Source organism: Calonectris borealis, chromosome 1 (assembly GCF_964195595.1).
Source record: "Calonectris borealis chromosome 1, bCalBor7.hap1.2, whole genome shotgun sequence".
NCBI classification, from domain to species: domain Eukaryota; kingdom Metazoa; phylum Chordata; class Aves; order Procellariiformes; family Procellariidae; genus Calonectris; species Calonectris borealis.
This window is the reverse complement of record NC_134312.1, coordinates 22,902,762-22,922,441: the sequence shown is the minus strand read 5'-3', so window position 1 is coordinate 22,922,441 and position 19,680 is coordinate 22,902,762. Positions and strand designations below refer to the sequence as shown.

Here is a 19,680-nt window from a genome sequence, read left to right as displayed (position 1 = left end):
GCCCGCCGCGGCTAAAGAGGTGGCAGCTGCCGGTGACTGGCCCCCGCCACAGCCCACAGCGCCAGCCCAGCGTCCTTTCCATTTCTGGGCGCAGCTCACGCCCCGCGGCAGGGAGCTGCCTAGGGGACGGAAAAGCTGCTCAGCCCCGGCCGGGCCTGGGAGCCAGCACAGCTTTGCCACCATCAGCGAAATCACTTGATCTCTCGGTGCTTCAGGTTCTCCACCTGAAAAATGGTAACATTATTTATCTTTGTAAAACTTTTTTTTAAAAAGAAAAATGGAAGCAAATGCTATTTAAACAGGATAGAAAACACATGAAATAAATAAACTTTGTAGGTCAGCTTAGCCTAACTAAAACTGTTTCTGCTTATACTTGCACAAAGTATCATTAAATCTCACCTCTGCGTTTACCTGCTGAATGCGCAGGCTTAGCAAGAGCTCTGCAGTGCTGCGGCACTGTCCTTGCCCAGCCAAAACAGCAGCAGGGGAGGAAAGGAACGGTACAGACCTTCAGATTTTTTGCATGCCTTGGCTACAGAGACAGATAAGCGTGACTTTTCCCCTCGCGTTTCTGCTCCGCTGTTAATTAGACAGTTACTATAAAAACTGAATGACTGGTTATTTATTATGCATGGAAAAAAGGGCAGTCTATACTCATGTCTGTCTGGAAGTTTATCACCAGCCCTCATGTCCTTTGATTTATACGCCATGGTACTTGTCCCACGTCCCAGGGCAGCTGCATCCAGCAGTTGTAAGGCTGATTTGGGGATGGGGGAGAATAGAGGTGCTAAAGGGCCTGAGGGGAGGGGGGCAAATGCAACGTATTTATACAGTTGAGAGCAACTGAGAACTGCCACCGCCCAAAAAAAACCTCCCACTGCAAATGCATGAAGCATAAAGCCAAATGAAAAGATGTAACATAGGTATTGGTTAAATAATATATATTATTTAAAATATAGAATCATAGAATCATTAAAGTTGGAAAAGACCTCTAAGATCATCGTGTCCAACCGTCAAACCAACACCACCATGCCCACTACACCATGTCCCTAAGCACCTCATCTACACGTCTTTTAAATACCTCCAGGGATGGTGACTCCACCACTTCCCTGGGCAGCCTGTTCCAAGGCCTGACCACTCTTTCAGTAAAGAAATTTCTCCTAATGTCCAATCTAACCCTCCCTTGGCGCAACTTGAGGTCATTTCCTCTCGTCCTATCGCTTGTTACTTGGCAGAAGAGACCAACACCCACCTCACTACAACCTCCTTTCAGGTAGTTGTAGAGCGCGATGAGGTCTCCCCTCAGCCTCCTCTTCTCCAGGCTAAACAACCCCAGTTCCCTCAGCCACTCCTCATAAGACTTGTGCTGCAGGCCCTTCACCAGCTTCGTTGCCCTCCTCTGGACACGCTCCAGCACCTCCATGTCCTTCTTGTAGTGAGGGGCCCAAAACTGAACACAGGATTCGAGGTGCGGCCTCACCAGTGCTGAGTACAGGGGCACAATCACCTCCCTACTCCTGCTGGCCACACTATTTCTGATAGAGGCCAGGATGCCATTGGCCTGCTTGGCCACCTGGGCACACTGCTGGCTCATGTTCAGCCGGCTGTCAACCAGCACCCCCAGGTCCTTTTCCAGCCACTCTTCCCCAAGCCTGTAGCGTTGCAATGGGGTTGTGTAACCTCAACTGTGTGATCTTATACTAGATGTGATAGCATTGTGCAACCCTCCTGCTGGGTTTACATCCATTACCCTCAAGTATCGCCTGGCTCTGCAGGGGTAAGTGCAGGTTATTGCCTCTACCCACCTTATATTGGCTCTGGTCAGAGGTAAAGCTGCCCGAGTCCCATCCATCTGTGTAATAGAGCTGAAGAGCTGTTAAGAAAGGGCGTTGGGGCTGCTTGAACATGACCTAGCATAATTGAGCAGACTGAGCGTGTGGTGGTGCGTGATCTAATGAAGGGTGCTGTGTGGAGATACACACTCAAATGTGTGAAGCATGGATCTGACAAAGTAAATTCAGGACAACCGAGGCCTTGAGAAAAGTCTGTCTCTACCTTCTCTACACCCTCCCAGTAGCTGCTGTAGATAGCAAGGCATTTCTCCTTAGCCTTCTCCTGAGGCTGAAGAAACCCAGTTCTCTCCACCTCTCCTGTGCTCACCACATAGCCTGGGCTACTCTGCTCAGAACCAGTTTTTGGCCACACCACCACCAAGGCTCAGAACAAGTACACACCACTGCTGACCTGGCTGCCAGTGCAAACATTTCTCCCCTTCAAACCCACATTTCTCCTTTCTCTGCCCCCTCCCCACCTCCCACCATCAACACCACCCAGGCAAAAGCGTAAGCTTTGCTCAAGGAAGCCATAAACAACAAAGTAATCTCTTAAAATAGCTGATGTAACATTAACAAGGAACTGGTTTTGGTTTAAAGCCAAGTATGGGACTACGTAAACCCCTTGGCTCTGCCAATAACTAGCTGTGGAGTAGGTGGAGAGTGGATCCTCACCGATGAATTGCTTCCTGAGCCCCTGAGCTGGCAGGGAAGTCCCCTGTACTGGGACTGCAGGAGCAAGAGGAGGCCCTACATGCTGCAGAGCCAATTTACAGATTGCTAGATCCTGACAGCCTATTTCCTCATGTGCAACAGGGCCACGTGCCAGGGCATCCACCCCATCCAACATGCTCTATACTAGGTGTTTTCCACTCTGAAGAGTCCCATTCTCCGATATCACTGAGATCTTTAGGAAAAAAAAATCTGCATAAACTACTGAATCCAGTTTAAATAAACTTAAACAAAATGCATCTTCACTTTCTACCCGAAGGCCTGTTTCTGTAAGCAGAGTTTAAAATCACATCCTGGATCTGTTGACATCAGGTGGTGGGTTTAATTCCAGTGATGTAAGGAAGAGTAAAAGAGGTGTCAGCATAGGTCTTACGGCCAAGTAACTGAGAGGGAGGTTTCTCCTTGGAAAAGGCGAGGGTCCTTACCTTGCTCCAAGCACACAACTAAAATCGCTGGCGAGGCAGGAGACTGTACGTGTGATAATTCACTTCTCAGATACTGCAAAAATACTAAGTGAGGTTTCTGTGATACAACCTGGCCATCTGATGTTAACACAGAGCAAATACTTCTCAAGAAATGAAGTCTGCTGAACAATATGGTTAACAGCAAAACTCTTTCAGCAAACAGGCATGAACAAGAATACTAAAATTGCATTTTTAAATTTTTTTAATAAAAGAATCAAAGAAAGCTGTAGCACTTGTTTGGAAACAAACAAACAAACAAACCAACCCCCAAAACAAAAGAAAACCACCAACCACCCCCCCCCCACCCCAAACCACACAAAACATTCCAAAGTGAGAGCTGACAGTAAAACATTCAGCAATTGTAGATTTATAAGCTCATGAAGCAGAGTTATGGTGAAATCAGAGTCATGAAAGGAGTCCCACCACCACGTGAGACTATTCAGAGAGCCGTCTCCAAGAGCTTCTCATTTCAGTTTTGTAATCTGGGTACCACTTGCTTTTATGCAAGGGCAGTTCAGGCTGTATAGCCACAGCCTAACGCTAATCAAGTGTTTCCACAGAAAGCTGTTGATGTGAAGAATCACCAATTCATTTTGAGCACAAGTCTTTTATACAAGCAGAATATTTGATCAGTAAGAAATATTATTTTCAGGTTTATCTATTGCAAATACAGGCTGTAAAAATAAAGAAGCAATTTATGATTCAATATTTAGACTCCCAAATGTTATAAACTGTATTCCCTTCTCTCTGAAGAACTGAGCTAAGAGATAAAGTTCTTACCTGGATAAAATTTGGTCTAATTGTCCTGAACAACCTCCTACTTCCACACTGCTCCAGGAACAGGAGAAACTCACTATCATCAGAGCTGAAACTACTATCTGCCTTTTCAAATGAGGGTGCCAGAAGAGCACAAGCATTCCACTTGGCTTCTGATCATCACTCTTCATCAAATACAAAACATTGATATTATTGCATGCACTGAGAAACCAAGCAGTTGAATGTCAATGCAGTTAAGACTACGTGAATACCCTCTTAGTATTTCTACCAGTCGGTGAACATACTGCATCTGTTACAAATATAACTTTACTGAGTGGTACACCAAAGCAGCCACAGCAAGGGTCTGCATTCATCATTTCAAGCTTTCTAGACCTCTTGATCTGTATGTAAGCAAAGAATGTATGTAGCAGGAGATGACACCACATTTTAATTCCTCACTGTTACATTCAATTTCCCTTTTTAATGATAAAATTGCTAGCAAATTATTTCAAAGTATCTCTCTCTCTCCATGATTTTGGCATTAGAGGTGCAAAATAATTTGTATCTTTAAATGCAAAATAATTTGGTAGTTAGTTCAACTTCTCCTATGTCCAAACACACAGTTATATCATTATATCTCCTTCTCCATACCGTTATTAATAGAGATCTACTCAAACCCCACAAATTAATATCAGAATGTCATTAAAAAGACTTGATCCCTTAGGTATGGTGCAAAATCATTACTTTTTAGACCATTCTGTTAAGACAGAAGCTTGGGCAGAGCTCCTCCAAAACACTGTTCCCCTCTGCCTCCCAAAAAGAAAGATATAAATTGAGAAACAAAATCAGCACAGAGTTATGTAGATCCGCTTGGAGCAACTTCCCCCCCATTACTCCCTTCTGGACCAGACATAGCATAAGAGACCACTGGTTCTGCAGATTTGTCAGGGCTATGTTTGAAGTGTCTTACAAATTGCCCACGCACCCCCCTTCCCCGTCCCTCCCCTGGTGCAGTCCTTTTTACCCAGCATTGACTTTCTGTTACAAGTTTCCATTAAACGGTTCAATTCCAGCACCCCCAAGTTCAGAGGAAGGATAATCCCAGACGACAGTCTGAAACTCCTACAAAAATGGATCACCTCTAGAAGACGACCAGCTGCACCAGCTAGCATTACTTGTTGCCCACTTCTTCACGGTACTTCCTCTTTCAGCTACACCATTCTTCCATGGATTAGGTAAATACACCTTCAAGTTTGTCCTGTTCTGTAAGGACTCCAAAACATCACAGAAAGGGCTGCGTTTGTCAGATTCAAGTTTGTCGCAAATCATTACCCGGCATCAGTTTCTCCAGTTCGAAGGCAAGACAGAATGATGGTTACATTCAAAGCATCACCTATTTACTGTGGCAGCAAGGAGGACAAATTGATTGTTAGTACAGAGGGATAAGCAGTAGCCCGACTATTCTCCCTGTTTTTTGATAGCTTGTATTTTGAGGAAGACTGAAAAGAGCACAATTCAACCTGAGCTAATACCAAGCTTGCACAGGGGTGGAGGAAGAATTTACTAGAGTACACTTAAACTCACAGTGTAAGACGGTGGTCTCTTTGGAAAAGAGAAACCTTTTCATGAAACCAAACTTTTCCCAAGACTTCAGGCACCTGAACCAGTAATAGAGTCCTTTAGAAAGAAATTCAGAAAGCTAAGTAATAACTAACTACGGAACAACTTTTTTTTGCTGACGTGGCAATAATGGCAACCAACTTTCCCCTGAAACCTCAACTGAAACACTATCAATAAGTAACTTGCAAGCAAGTCAGCTCCCATCCTCCTCCCATTATCATCTTTTACACAAGCGCAAATAGCACGTTCCTGAACAGCAACTTTCAGCGTAAAGATTTCAAAGACCATGGAAGCAAACTAAATGGTACAAGACCAGAGTGGGAATGGAAGATGCCCACTGACCAGTGTGAACGAACAGGCGCCCCACCTGCACGCTCCGCATACAAGCGGACTCTGTTAAGAGACACAAACAAATAGACAGTGAACCTGGATTTGAGTACTGGGGTAGTTTAAGGTTCACGCCAATTTGGCTAACTGACCTTGCCTGAGTCAATTGGCTTACAAACTGCACCCATGATTTTAGTAAATATTTACACGTGTTGTAACCTGAAGAAACTTTACCACCATGATTTCCAAGTGCAAATATATATATATAGTCTCCCTTAATTCTGCTCTTATTGTATTAAAAAAACAAACCCAACACCACATTCAGTTGCTCCCCTCAAACGCTACCCTGCACAAATTCTCTAAAAATAGACAAACATCAATCTGAAGGTTCACAAGAAATGAACTACTTAATTAAATGAAACATAGCTTAAAACAAGCAACACTGAATCTATTCCTCCATTAAAGAGGACTAAATGTCCCTGCATAGAGAAAGCAGTAAATAAATGTTAGAAGTACTATTAGTTAAGACATCAGACAAAAACAGATCAGATTCCTGACTTGCTATTTTTGTCTTCACATAACAACTCCATTTGGATGTTCGAAATTCAGCCTGCCTCAACATAAAATATTGCTTTCTATTTGCAATGCAGTATGAATAAAGGAAAGACTTTCAGTCTCAAAACATTTAGATTACTGATGTATACGGACTGTCGATTGTCATTGGTTTGTTCCAATGATCCATGATTGCTTCAAATTAAGCACAGCTGAAGACCGTTGCAGATGCATCCAAATGTAGGGTTGTTTCAATAACTTAATAGCACTTTGATGCTTGCCTTGCTGAATTCTTCACTGCTGAAGGAGGATCAGAGTCTTCAGTTCACAGCAAAAAATAAAACAAGGCAGTTATGAAGATCATGTAACACAGAGCTCCGAAGCCCACAGCGGAGGTTTACTGCAATATGGTAGTCTGCTTCTGGTCTCTTGAGCACAAGCAGCTGCTGTAGCAGTTGCCCCCTCCTCTTCTGCATCTTCCTTTACCTCCCTGAAGTCTTCTGCTTCTTGGAATGGATTCTCCAAGAGTTTCAAGACATTTCTTACCTAGACAGAAAACATAGCATGATTATGAGAATTTAGAAAGTAAAGGCAAAAATGATGTAGAGAAGAACCTCACACCAAATAATGATTGAGTATATTTCATTTAATACACAAACTCCAGATAAGCCAAATATGAAATAGATTAACAGTATGCATATCAAGTAAGCTGAAAACTATAAAATTGTAACTGGCTGAGTTTGTATCTGTATAGAACTCAAGCTCAAGTAACTTGAAATGCAAGTCTCAAACACAAGTTCTTATGTCGTTTCTCAGAATAAATTAATTTTCCCATATTCTTCTGCATGTAACAATCCACATGCTGAACTCCACAGGTGAAAGCCAGGACTTTTAAAAGATAACACTTAGCACAGCAAGGAGCAAGTATAAATGAATCCCCAACTGCCTCCCAAGGTAAACACCATTCTGAAGACAGTAAAAGCAGGGGTAAGCATCTTGTCCTGGGATCAGCCTGCAGAAGCTGGCGAAGTTCGGATTCAGATTTTCAATTCCTTTTTTTGTTCTGCAGTCATTAAAACCACATCTCTCAAAAATAATACAGACCTTCTGAACAGTAAATTCCCAATCCCCTAACAGCCTGAGATGGCAGAATGAATCTCACCTAGCATGTCAGTCATCAACAGCACCACCGCACATCCACGCAAACCTAGAGAGATATTAAGTAGTAATAGCATACCTCTGAGAAATCCCCATTTTCAGCTGCTTCTATGGCATTCTGGGCAATGTAATTTCTCAAGATATATTTTGGATTGTTCGAATTCATGACCTTCACACGATCAGTATTCCAGGCATCAGCATCACTAACACTTTCTATTTCTTTTTGCAAACGGACTCTGAAATTAAGCAAGTGAAAGCAACTGGTTTGGTCCAAGAATCACATGTAAAAGTTGACCCCTTTCCTTGCCTTGAGATCCTTAGTTTGCAGTTCTTAATAAATATTACATTACCTGTAATCCTCTCAGTTTATGAAATCCAGCACAACAGATTACAAACACCACTTAATTTAAAAACAGCATTACAGACCACCAGCAGGTGCTGACGAGGCTTGAGGAAGCGGCACACCTTGCATAGTCTCTGAAAAGTCAGAGTGCGACACTAGTGCATGGTCTGTTCTGCATTGCTCTGCAAAAACCTGCACATTCGGAACTTGGCTTAAGTATTTCTGCGCTTGTTTACTGGTTAAAGCTTTTGATGTTCTGATGAAAGTCAAGGGATACAATACAGCTGAGGCAGCTTGATCTACCCTTTAGCAGGAATACTTGCTAAAACTCTCAGCCCCATTGGAGTCCAAGACCACAGGCAGCCAGGTGACCTAATCCACGCAGCAGAAACAACTAATGCTCCACTAAGATAAAATCTCCTGCTAGCATTGAGTTTTTAGGATTTTAAGTTATGCCTGTTAGAATAGTCTGGACATATTTTTTCTGGCCGTGACTTCTTTTTCAGCTACTCTTTGATTAAGAATACTTGCTTTCTATCTTAACACATAGATTTTTCTTTCAGAAAAAAGAAGTAAAAGGATAAAATGCTTAGAGATCAGTCAACTGCACTTAATAGCTCACAGCTAAAAGTAGTCTCTGCTAGAATCAACATCAACGTTCTCGAAGCACTTTTAATACTAGATTTGATACGAGGTGATTTCTATACCCCCACCCCTCCCCAAAATCTAGTAAACAAAATACACAGATGCCCTTGAACTTGCACAGCAACACAGATACTGATCTTGGAGTAGTTAATATTCTGAGTTGCATGCCCCCCACATCCCTCCCAACCTATATACTTTGAGACGGGTGTCTTTCGTGAGACGGGCACACTGTTCTCAAATAAAATGCAGCACAAATATACTGCTCTGAATACTGAGAAACCTTACCTGTATTTCTCCAGCCATTCCTTCCAGTGTCTCTTGTTTCTGCTGAGTAAATCAGCTGCGGTTAACTGCTGCAATTTAGAGAATTGCTCGATGCGTTCTAATTCTTTATTTATATTAGCTTTTGTTCCAATTAATGCAAACAGTTGAGGATTAGACTGAGCCAACATTAGCATCATTGACAGTTGTCTGCGAACAAAGAGTAACAAACACTTTAGATATTAAAGTTCATCTGCCTGTCAAGAACCATCTTTTTGCAACCATAAAGTAGATATGAAAATATTCACAATAACCTATGATTTCACTAGAGAGGTTAAATAACAGTACTTTATAATTAACAGAACTAATTTATAATAAATTATGCTAATTTTACTGTTCCTTCCCCCTTCTTCAGTGTGTTTAATTCACATTCATGTGGTACATAAAGTGCAGACAGTAATTTCAGAATTACTTCTAATGGGTTTAGAAGGGCAATTCTCATAAAAACACTCTTGGAACTTTGACAGGAATTCGGAATAAGGAATTCGATCTTACTTAGGTATCAAGATAATACAGAATCCATGGGGTTTGGGTTTTTTTTTTAATTTATTTTCCTAACATTAATACCGTAACAGCATGCAGAATAAGGATCTAACACATACTAATCTTACCAGTACTAAGAAAAACCCAAATCATATGGGGAAAGATACCTCATTTAAGTCATAGGAGACAACAGTTTGTCTATATTTTTTTTTAGCTAGCCAGTCTAAATCACAGAATGAGAACTGCTTTGTGGTAATAAATTCCTAACAGCATCCAGGATATTTTGCTGCAAGTTTGACTAGGACTGTATCTTTTTACATTTGACTGTGTTAGCTGATGCTGTACAATAGCTTCACCTTATTTTTGATACCATGCTAGCTAACTTTTGTTTTTCCTGGATTAATAACTGCACTACAGCAAATAGTAAAATAAAAATAACAAAGAGTAAAAGTTGCAGCATATCAAAATACACTATTTTTATTTCCTTCTATGAATGCATTTATAAACAAAGGAGAAAAGAAACATTATTCCCTGGCCTCAAAACAGACAACTCATTATATCAGATTATATTTTCCTACTTCTAATAAGCAGAGATAAGCTAGGTGCTTTGATTTTTGAGTTTATAGAAGTACTATCCAAATCTGATTTACACATCTGACGTGCCCAGCTCTACCATATCCAGTGGTGTGATAAAAATCAGTACTCCCTTTAACACACTACTATGCCCCTCCAAAGCTTTACATCCAATTAACGATGACTTATACCTACTTTTCACATTCCTCTAAGCCTGAATGTAATGTTTAAAAAAATATTGTCTCACCTGTCACTCAAGCTATCTTCATATTGCACGATATCTGTTTTCAACTTTAAAATAACCGAAACCTGGACCTTAATTAAATAAGCAGTATCCACCACCTTAATTTAGTTCCCTTTCATTTTAGTGCATCATCACTAAAACTTAAATAATCAGCAATATCTCCAAAATGATAAATGACTACAGCCAACCACGTTGGCATAACACCAAACGTGTATGAACAAGTTTCACACCACTCCATCTTCTCAACTCCCTGCTCTCCACAAGTTAACTGTGGTATCAACACATAGAAAAAGCTGAAGAATTTTGTAGGTTCATTATCTTCATGGAACACTTATTAAATGGGGCAGGGACGGGGGGGACCACCCTACCCAAAATATCCTCACTTTTATGTTTTTCCCCCATCTGGGAAGATGCTAGAAAAAAAATGACAAATTCATGGGTCACACTCATTCCCTGTTTTCCACTGCTCCAAAAAGTGAAGATTCCAAAAAGAATCTTACAAGCAGCAGTTGAACAAAACTTACTATTTTTCCATGCTCAGAGCAGCTGGGCTGCAGAACCCATCCAATGGACAGCACCACACAGTTTTCAGAGCCTAAAGTGTGCATTTAGGTTATACTTAGCCCAGAACATGGTGAGTATTTGCTGACAGTACGTTGGCAGAACACGGTAAATCCATTTCTTTTATAAAGTATTTCTGTATCATTTCACTATCTGGCACTCTCATTGCCTTAGTCAGCAGAGACAGTGGAGGAAAAAAAAGAAGGACCAAACAAAAGCTCAGACAACTTTAGCCCAAAAGCCAACCGCTGCAAGTCACTGCTGAGCATTCATCAATCACAAAATACACAAGAATTTGCACTGCTGTAGATCATGATGCATCTACTTAACAGTGAAATTTCCAAATTTAGTCAAATATTACACAGCATGCAGAGTTCATTATGGTTATGATGAAACTAAAAGCACAGGCCAAAAGCATTAAGTAGAGAAAGGTATTACCTTGGGTCCATCTGCGGTTTGAAAGCAACTTTCAGTTCTTCCACAGAAGCACACTGACTTGTAAGCTTTTCTAAGAAATCTTCCAATTCTGAAGGATCGGAGTTTACTGAGAATGAACTCAGCAAGTAGAAAATATTTGTGAAGTCTCCACCTGAAAAAGTGAATTTTATGAGTAATGCAACTAATAAATCAGCAGGGAAACAAGTCCCATACCTCCTCCCCAACACCCCCCGCAGCAGTACAGGTCACCACTCTGAAGAGGCAAATAAACCGCTCCCTCAGCGAGGGTGCAAATGTGAGACAGGGCAGCCCTGCATAAGGCAAAAACTGCCCCACAGTTCACAAGAAGGTAATTATTTTTCAGTCTTTTCTTCTCTCAGATGACAATGTACTTGCGCAAGGCTGCTTTCTTGTAAGGTCAAGACAAAAACTAGCATTTTGGTTTGACTGTAAGATACTGATGGGCTATTAAATAATAACCCGCTGTGTTCCTCACCAACCTGTGAGATGCATGGTTTCAAGGAGTTCAGACACCAGCTTACTATCTTCTTCTAATTCCAGCTGGATTAGGCCCAATTTCTTCCTCATCTTTTGTAAGTAATGTTTCTCAAATTCTGCATCATATTCCTCTTCCAGGATGAGTTCACTTATTTCCAAGGGCAGCTCTGGAACTAGAGCTTCAGCAAGCTTCCCCAGGTTCCACTTGCAAATCTCCGGCTGCTTGTTGTAAGCATAGCGCCCTGTATTATCAGAACCATTGCAAATGTGCTCAGGGTCATATCTACGAATGAAAAAATAGTTAGCATTCCTCTAGTTATCTGGACACCAATACCATGAGAAGTATTACTTTTATTACTTTAGTCTCCTCCAGGAAACTAAAAAATTCAAAAGGGAACACTCCTTCTTGATTCTTTTCCCAAAGTTAACCTCATTAGATACTTAACCTCTCAAACACGAGAAACCCCACAGGCTACAAGAACAGTCTAACAGTTAGAGATCTTGTGAATGCAGTTAAAAGAAGAATTGCAGGACAACTAGAATTAACTTAATCTACTTTGCCATAAAGAGAGTTCATAAATCTACTTTGGAGTTAAAATATTAAAGCAATCGTGAACATCAGGATTGTTCTACACAGCAAATACATACGCACATTTCAAGTAATTATGCCACACTGACCTGTCCATAAATCCAAAAGGGCCATAGTCAATGGTTAGTCCAACTATGCTCATATTATCTGTATTCAGCACACCATGGCAAAACCCAACACATTGCCATTCAGCAACCAATCTCGCTGTCCGTTTTGTTATCTAAAAGAGAATTTTTGTTTTCATTTTTCAACACAATGTGTTTCCAATACATTCATGTATTTCCAAGCATTTCCTAGTCTGAACTGATGTTTCTACAGCTCCGATGGAAGCAGATTCTGGCAGTATGCCACACACACACTTAAGGACAGGTTGCCTCTCTCCTCCTGAACTGCCCTGTTTCTCAGTCTCCCATTTCTGTTTGCCTCCTCTTCTTTCCTTCCATGCTTGACTTGCAAGTCAACCAGACAGCTTTAAAACGTACTGGAGACAGAACGCTGAAATAAGGTAAACTGTTTGACACCAGACTTGCGTACTCTTCTAGTCATTATACAAATATATTCTTTTGCTTACTACTAATTTTAAAGACCCTTTAACTACAGGCAGGAGAAAACATAAGCAAAGTCTAAGAAATAAAATTAACTATACGCAACAAAGCCCAACGTAAAGTTAGTCTTTTGGTTTACCTGGTATGTAGGAGTGATTTACAGGAAGGTAAGTGGTTTACACAAAAAATTATTCCCTGCTAACAAGTTTTAGCACTGATAAGCACTTCCCTCAATTTGCTGAGAGTGGAAAAAAGCTATAAGGTTAAGTAAAAATATTCCAAGAATGACAATTTCATTTAAATGCAATTCTTCATTGAACGCATGCTTCATCAGAGTTTTTCCGTTGCTTAACTGGGAGTTATTGTTGTGGAATCCTTGACTGCGATCACTGCATGTGACCCATTCTTCAAATAAATACTGTAATATTTTAAATAATTCTAGTTATTTAGTTAAATTAGCCCACCTGTCAACTACAACTAGATATGCCCTATGAAAGGCTTTTAAGTAAACCTAGGTATTTCTAAATACTTTACTGAATTGCTGCAAATAAAAATTTTATGTAGCCATTAGCTGAAACTTTTAAATCAAACTATTTTCATAGCTAAATCTTCCCAAATAGCTATCAATGTACAGAAATTTAAAGCAACTATTTTCTCCAGGCTGCAGTGTAAGTGTATTTTATTAAGGTTTAAAAAAATGATCTAGTTAACAGAGGAAACGTTAGTTTTATGCTTCTGTCTTCAAACGCAGAATTTCTCCATTTTCCTTTTTTTAAACACGTGCAGTCAGGTATGGAAGAAAAATTAGAAAAATCTTGCCCTGGGCTAATCTGATTACAGGTAGTAAAAACCACAAATGATGCTTGGAACAGAAGCTTTCAGTTCACCTTGAGATCCCACACTTCTACCTTTTACAATATTCTCATGTTAGGTACTTTACCCATTTTTCCTGAACGCTGCTTCACGGGGCTGTTGGCAGCCAGCTACGCGTGTCCAAAACTGATTACTGGCATGCTGTAAGCCAGTAAGGGAGACCCACCCTGTACGATGGCTCTGTGCCAGGAAGAGGGTAAAACTTAAAAATAAAAAAACCCTGTCCACCAGGGTTGGGATGAAAGCACGCCAGCGGGTAGGCAATTCATGACTGCTGGATGTCTTTGTATCAATGCATCACACACTGCCAGTGTTCTGGTAAAAAAGAAATCCCGCTAATGAGAACACCTGAAAGCAATTAAAGCTTGGGTGCCACTCAAAGATGGGTATATTGATTAGAAAGAGACAGCTTTGCACTCACTTTGACCTTTATTCTTTTTGATCGCATTTTTCTCCTGCTACCCATACTAGAAAACAAGTATGGTGTATATATAAATAAAAGCACTATCTCAAGGACACGCTCATTTAAATTTAAACGTCTACAAATTATTTGAGAAGTACAGATAATGGTGTTTGCTTTCTAGACAGTGCTGTCAAATACAATCATTTGTATTTTTTTCCTCCCTTTCTTCCACAGTGCAAAAAGAAAGATAAAACACCTCACAGTTGAGCTGACAGCACTTCCCCACTATTAAAAAAAGAGGGACATGTTTGTCAAATTAGGTAAGAGACTGGGGTGCTTTTCACGTGGAGAAAGGTGTGGAAAGTCTCCACTAAGGAGGAGAGAAAACATGAAGAGGCAATGCTAGCACAGGCACGGAGCGGGGACAGGCACAGGCAGGAGCAGCACAACAAACAAAAAAATGGAGATGGGTCAATAAGGAAAGGATGCCAGGATGGGGGGAGGAAACCAGTAGCAACTGGGCCAGGAAAAGCAGCCAAAAGCATAAAGAGCAAGGACTGGGCACACACACACGTCCACAAAGACTCCCAAGTCCCACGAGTTTTCCGCCATCAGAAAGTAAACATGCCATCAACAAGAGAGCTGGACATGCACATGGTGGGTGACAAGCCACAGTTCTCCTCATCAGCTCCAATCATTCAAACGCAAAAGGCCTGCCCAGTGAAGTTAAACTCTTCGGCACCCAGCAGTGGACTAAGCCACAGCCTGCTTTGGAAGAACTAATGCAAGTATGCACAGGTTGTGTTAAAGAAAGAAAAAAACCCTGCCCTGCCCCGCCCCTCACCCCAAAAAACACAACAAAAAACCTCCCAGAAATTCAAAATCCACAAAATTTACAGAATGTCAGATTTTAAGCCTGCCTTTTGGCCTCTTATTGGTCTGTTATGAACATGCATCATGCTGCAGCCATTCCCTCAGTCCCTAGTAAATCATTTCAGATTTCAAAGCACCACAACTGCTTTTACGTAGACTAGCCAGGTGTATTAGACTGTGATATTTTTTAATTATCCTGTTCACTGGCTAGTTATTCTTCTCTGGGTTGTAACATTATTTGAACTTCAGGTGATCCAAATCGGAGCCTTCGTTATAGTCCTCCAGTAATTTCAAAGTGGATCCCTTCTGTAAGGGTAACATTACTATATACTAATGACTAAAACACGAAGAGAAGCATCGTATTCCCTTACCCCAAATCCTTTCTTTGCTCACTGAGACAAAGGAATATAGTAATAGAAATTCAATGTCAGGAATAGCAATACAGTATCAACAGTGAGGCAAAAGGTATATTCAGGAGATAAAGTGTAGATACCAATTAATTTAGCTATGTTTTACTTCAAAGAGAAATACAGCAATTGTGCGTTTACTAATGTTACAGTTCCGATTTTTGTTATGGCTCTCCAGTAATTGTTAAGGTCTAAATTTACACAGTAATTGAAAACAGGTACAAAATGGGTCTCTCAGAAATCACCCAGCCTCTCCCCTGGGCCACTGCAGAATGACCTGATACTACACCACATCTAAGGCATATTTACCTCACCTGATCTTACCATTCCCTGAGTTGGAGGTTTTGCAACCTCCTCGGGCAAGCCCTCGCAGTGCTCCACTGCCTTTAAACTTTTCAATTCTAAAGCCTGAAGTTAAAGTCATTTGCAGTCAACATTGCTGTTTGTAATTTGGAAAATGAGAGACAGGAAGTGCCTCAATGTTCTCAGTATTTTACAGGACGATGCCTTGCAAGTGATGTCTCGGTACCGTCAACTCATCATCTGACAGTCAGGGCCAGAATTCCCCCTTGCAGTCTAAGACACTCCCAGCAAATGGAGACAAGTCTTGGGAAGTTCTCCCAGAACAGAGAAATCATGATTTACTATTAAAAAGGTTAAACCGCTTTCATTGGTTTGATCAGTATCAACATTGCTTTCATCAATAAGCAGTTTTATTAAGAGTGTTTTCTTCAAAGAAAAGAACAGTTCAGGCAATCGGATGATACAAGGTATTAACCGACTCCAGTCATCTGTGCTTGTAGATGAAGTTCCTAAAGATGACCACTATGGATTTATGAAGAGAATCTGATCTTTCTTACCTCTTTGAAGAAAGCAGCATTCCTCTGAATACTGTTGTCTGAGTAAGCCTCCTGGATTTCTGGATAGAAAGTGCTGATCACATAATCAAGCATCTGTATTCGAATATCATTTCGGTTAACACTGGGACCCTTGCGTCCCGTGTATTCATCAGTAGGTTTAAAAATTTCGAAAGAACCAAATCTGTTTTAAAATAATAAAAACATATTTCAGTATTACCTGATACTATTAACTTCATTCGATATTACATGCAGTAAAAATATTTACTGTTGTTGCAATAACACCACATCATCTCTTGAGTTTAACTCCAGTGACTGAGAGAAAAGACCCGCAGGATCCCCACACTGAACCTAGTGAGGCTCAGTGACTCAACGCAAGGAAGCGCCTACATCCACGTGTAACTAAACTGACAGATCAAGACCCTAGCCAGTACTGAAGACCAGCTCGTTAAAGCGTCTTACAATTTCCACAGAAAAATTCTTATCCTGAGTAAATATACAGGAATAGGACTTATTTAAAATATTAGACTGTACATCAAGCATGTAAGTTAGATTTTTCCATATATATATCTACATGCACACAGGCACACACACATATATACACATACATATACAGGCACATATTCCTTATGCCTTGCCTTCCTCTAACATTCTGTTACCTTAGAAGAAGGAATGCAACCTCCTGAAACTCCTAATGTTTTGTGTCGGAGCAGGAACTCCATACACTTCTCAGGCAGGGAAAGTACACCCAAACTTTGACAGTACTACATCAGAATAGCTTTGTAATTAAGGGTAGAGCTATAATCCACCACTAATACCAACATCAAAAAAAGCATGTATTCTGTGCAGGCATAAACATAAAAAATCTCTTCTGAGGTCTGCAGAACTTAGTTCTTTCTACCAGGCTAGCACCCTTAGTATTTATCTGTCTGTGTGCAAAGACATCATCCCATCCGCTGGACAAGAAAAGTGACTTCCTACAGCCCGGCAAAAGAGTTCCAAGTCTTCAGAACAAGAAACATGCAAATGGTGCGGTTATGGAAATACACTTAAAATGGTATTTTAATGGTATTTAAAAGACTGCTGTGCTTGGTTTTAAGAGAATAAAAAAACCCAACAAAATAGGCTTATACCTTATAAACGTAGAAGCTATTCTCAGAACAACTGTACACCTTTCATTTTTTGGATTCCCATCATAAAATATGTCACGGACGACTTTCGAGTCAGATGTCACACACGTTCCAGCCCTTGTTGTTGGTATTCCTAGGTGAAACATAGCCTCGCTGCACAGGAACTCCCGTATGCTCGACCGCAGGACTTTCCGACCATCAGCTTGTCTGCAACAAGAAAACATGGACAGTTTTCAGGCTATAAAGGCAGGAATTCCTGTCTCCCCCTTAGCAGTGGAGAAACAAAAGCCTAGAAGTGACGTGCTCTGTCCACAGTCACACAACAAAGTAGTGGCAGATCTGAGAACAAAAGCTAGACCTTCAAACTTCTGTTAAAGCTTGGTTAGACGGACACAGTGCACTTGCAATGAAGAGCACACATAACAGAAGAAAATAAACCTTCCAGTTATACATATCCCTTCTAATCATTGTCTGTTGTTTTTATTGATGCAATAGAGTCTTCCAAAAAATTAAAAAATTTCGGACAAGTATAGCTATTTTATTATATAAGTCATCACTGGTTTCCTCTTAATAAAATGGCTACTGTTATGCCTCTTGAAAAATAATATTATTTTGAATCTTTCTGGGTAAGTAATCTAGAAATGAGCTGTTAAATACCGGCACGCATGGCAGTTGCATTAAAAAAACCTGAACAGACAGCAAATAGCAAACGAGCTTATTTAATAGATATCAAGTAAATGGAACAGGGGTGAGTGGTTTTCAGCCCACACTCCCAGCACGTCAGAAGCCACAGGCGAGCGGGAGAGCTGCCCAGGGCAGACCTACAACACTACCACCGTATCTGGGGTTTTCCCTGTGATTTCCTTAACCTTCACAGCCCTGAAGAAGGCCTTCAGAGCACCACTTAGTATGAAACTAAGGTGCTACCCAGCCTGTGCACAGCTGGAACAGAACATATAGGAAATGCGAGTGGGAAAAATGACCTGAAAGATTTAAAGCAGTGCAGCTAAACTGACTAATGAAGATATCCATCCCTTGCAGGGATTTGGTCAGTATGCCATTTTGGGGGCTTTTCCACCATTCTCTCCCGCAGCCGGGAAGGACGGAGGAAAGGCACTGCTGGCAGCAGGCAGAAGGACCAGCGGTACAAACAAACCAAACACCCGCATTTTAAATACCATTTGCGTGGGCCAGAGGACAATATGGCAGCAGGCAGTCAAGTGGCTACTACACACTGCTGTCCCCACTTCCAACACGGTCTGCGTCCTCCTAAAGGGGGAAAAACCCCAGAGGAGGAGACCCAGGGACAGAAGTAACGCACCACCCGAAGGAGACGCAACTACAGTCTTACTTTCCAGAGGAAAATTTTGCCACCTTCCAGTTTGGCATTTAAGCGTCACACTTGCTGCAGCGACGATAAAAAAAAAAACCCACGAGGGGTTAAGGGACGACCTTTGCCCCGGGGAACGATCCTCAGCACAAAACCAGCTGGAAAAGCACCTCGCTAATGCAACTAGCAGGCAGGGAAGCCCGTCCCCGTCCCCGGTCTGCGCCGCACAGCGAGCTCGCCACGCAGGGGGGCTTCGCGCGGGGCCACCGGGGCGCTGCTCCTCCAAAATCGAGCTTCACCGGGCTATTGCGTCCTTCCCCGCCGCCCCGCTCCCCCCGGGCCGGGCCTGGCCGGGCCGCCCCGCCCCGCGGGGCCTTACCGGGAGAAGGGGGTGAGACCGGCGCCCTTGAGCTGGATCTCCCAGCGCTCGCCCCGCGGGCCCAGCACCTCGCCCAGGTACATGGCGGCGCCGTCGCCCAGCTGCCCCGCGAAGCTGCCGAACTGGTGGCCGCAGTAGCAGTGCGCCGCCGGCTCCGAGCCCGCCAGCAGCCGGTTCCCGCTGAAGTACTGCGCCGCCTCGGCCTCCGCCGCCTCCCGATCGGCCGCGGGCGCCTCCAGCCCCAGCAGCGCCAGCGCCGGCAGCGACATGGCCACCAGCCGCGGGTTCTGCAGCGGGCTGGGCCGCACCCGGGAGAAGCAGGCGCCGGGCACGGCCCGCGGCCCGCCGTCCTCCGAGGCGTCCACCGGCAGCGAGCGCAGCGCCAGGTTGTCGAAGCGCAGCGCGCCCAGCCAGCCCCCGCCGCCTGCCTGCGCGCCGCCCTCGGGGCCGCCCGGCCGCGCCGGGAGAGCGGCGGGCTGCTGCATGGCAGCACCCAGGGCGCCGAGCCGGCCCGGGCAGCCCGGGCCCGCCGGCGGCGGCGGCGGCAGCAGCAGCAAGGGGAAGCGGCGACCCCTGCGCAGCGCCGCGGCCATCCGCCTGCCTGCGGGGCGGGGCAGCGGCGCCGGAGAGCCCCGCCCACGGGGGACGCCCCGCCCACCACCCGGCGAGGGGCGGGGACGCAGCGAAGCCGGCTGCAGCGGGGGCCTGGGCGGGAGCCGGGCGGCGGCGGCAGGCGGGAGGGCGGCG

General features: G+C 43.0%; 1 protein-coding gene across 1 annotated transcript; it reads right to left on the bottom strand.

Annotated features, from left to right (window-relative positions):
- Positions 1-3,207: 3,207 nt before the first annotated feature.
- On the bottom strand, positions 3,208-19,526 carry SELENOO (selenoprotein O). The gene is made up of 9 exons (XM_075146503.1): positions 18,934-19,526; positions 17,228-17,431; positions 16,098-16,278; positions 12,226-12,356; positions 11,550-11,830; positions 11,050-11,200; positions 8,715-8,900; positions 7,521-7,677; positions 3,208-6,829 (listed from the first exon to the last, which is right to left on the bottom strand). Exons 1-9 carry the CDS (start codon positions 19,524-19,526, stop codon positions 6,635-6,637), a joined length of 2,079 nt encoding a protein of 692 aa, XP_075002604.1. The 3' UTR covers positions 3,208-6,634.
- Between the last annotated feature and the right edge of the window lie 154 nt (positions 19,527-19,680).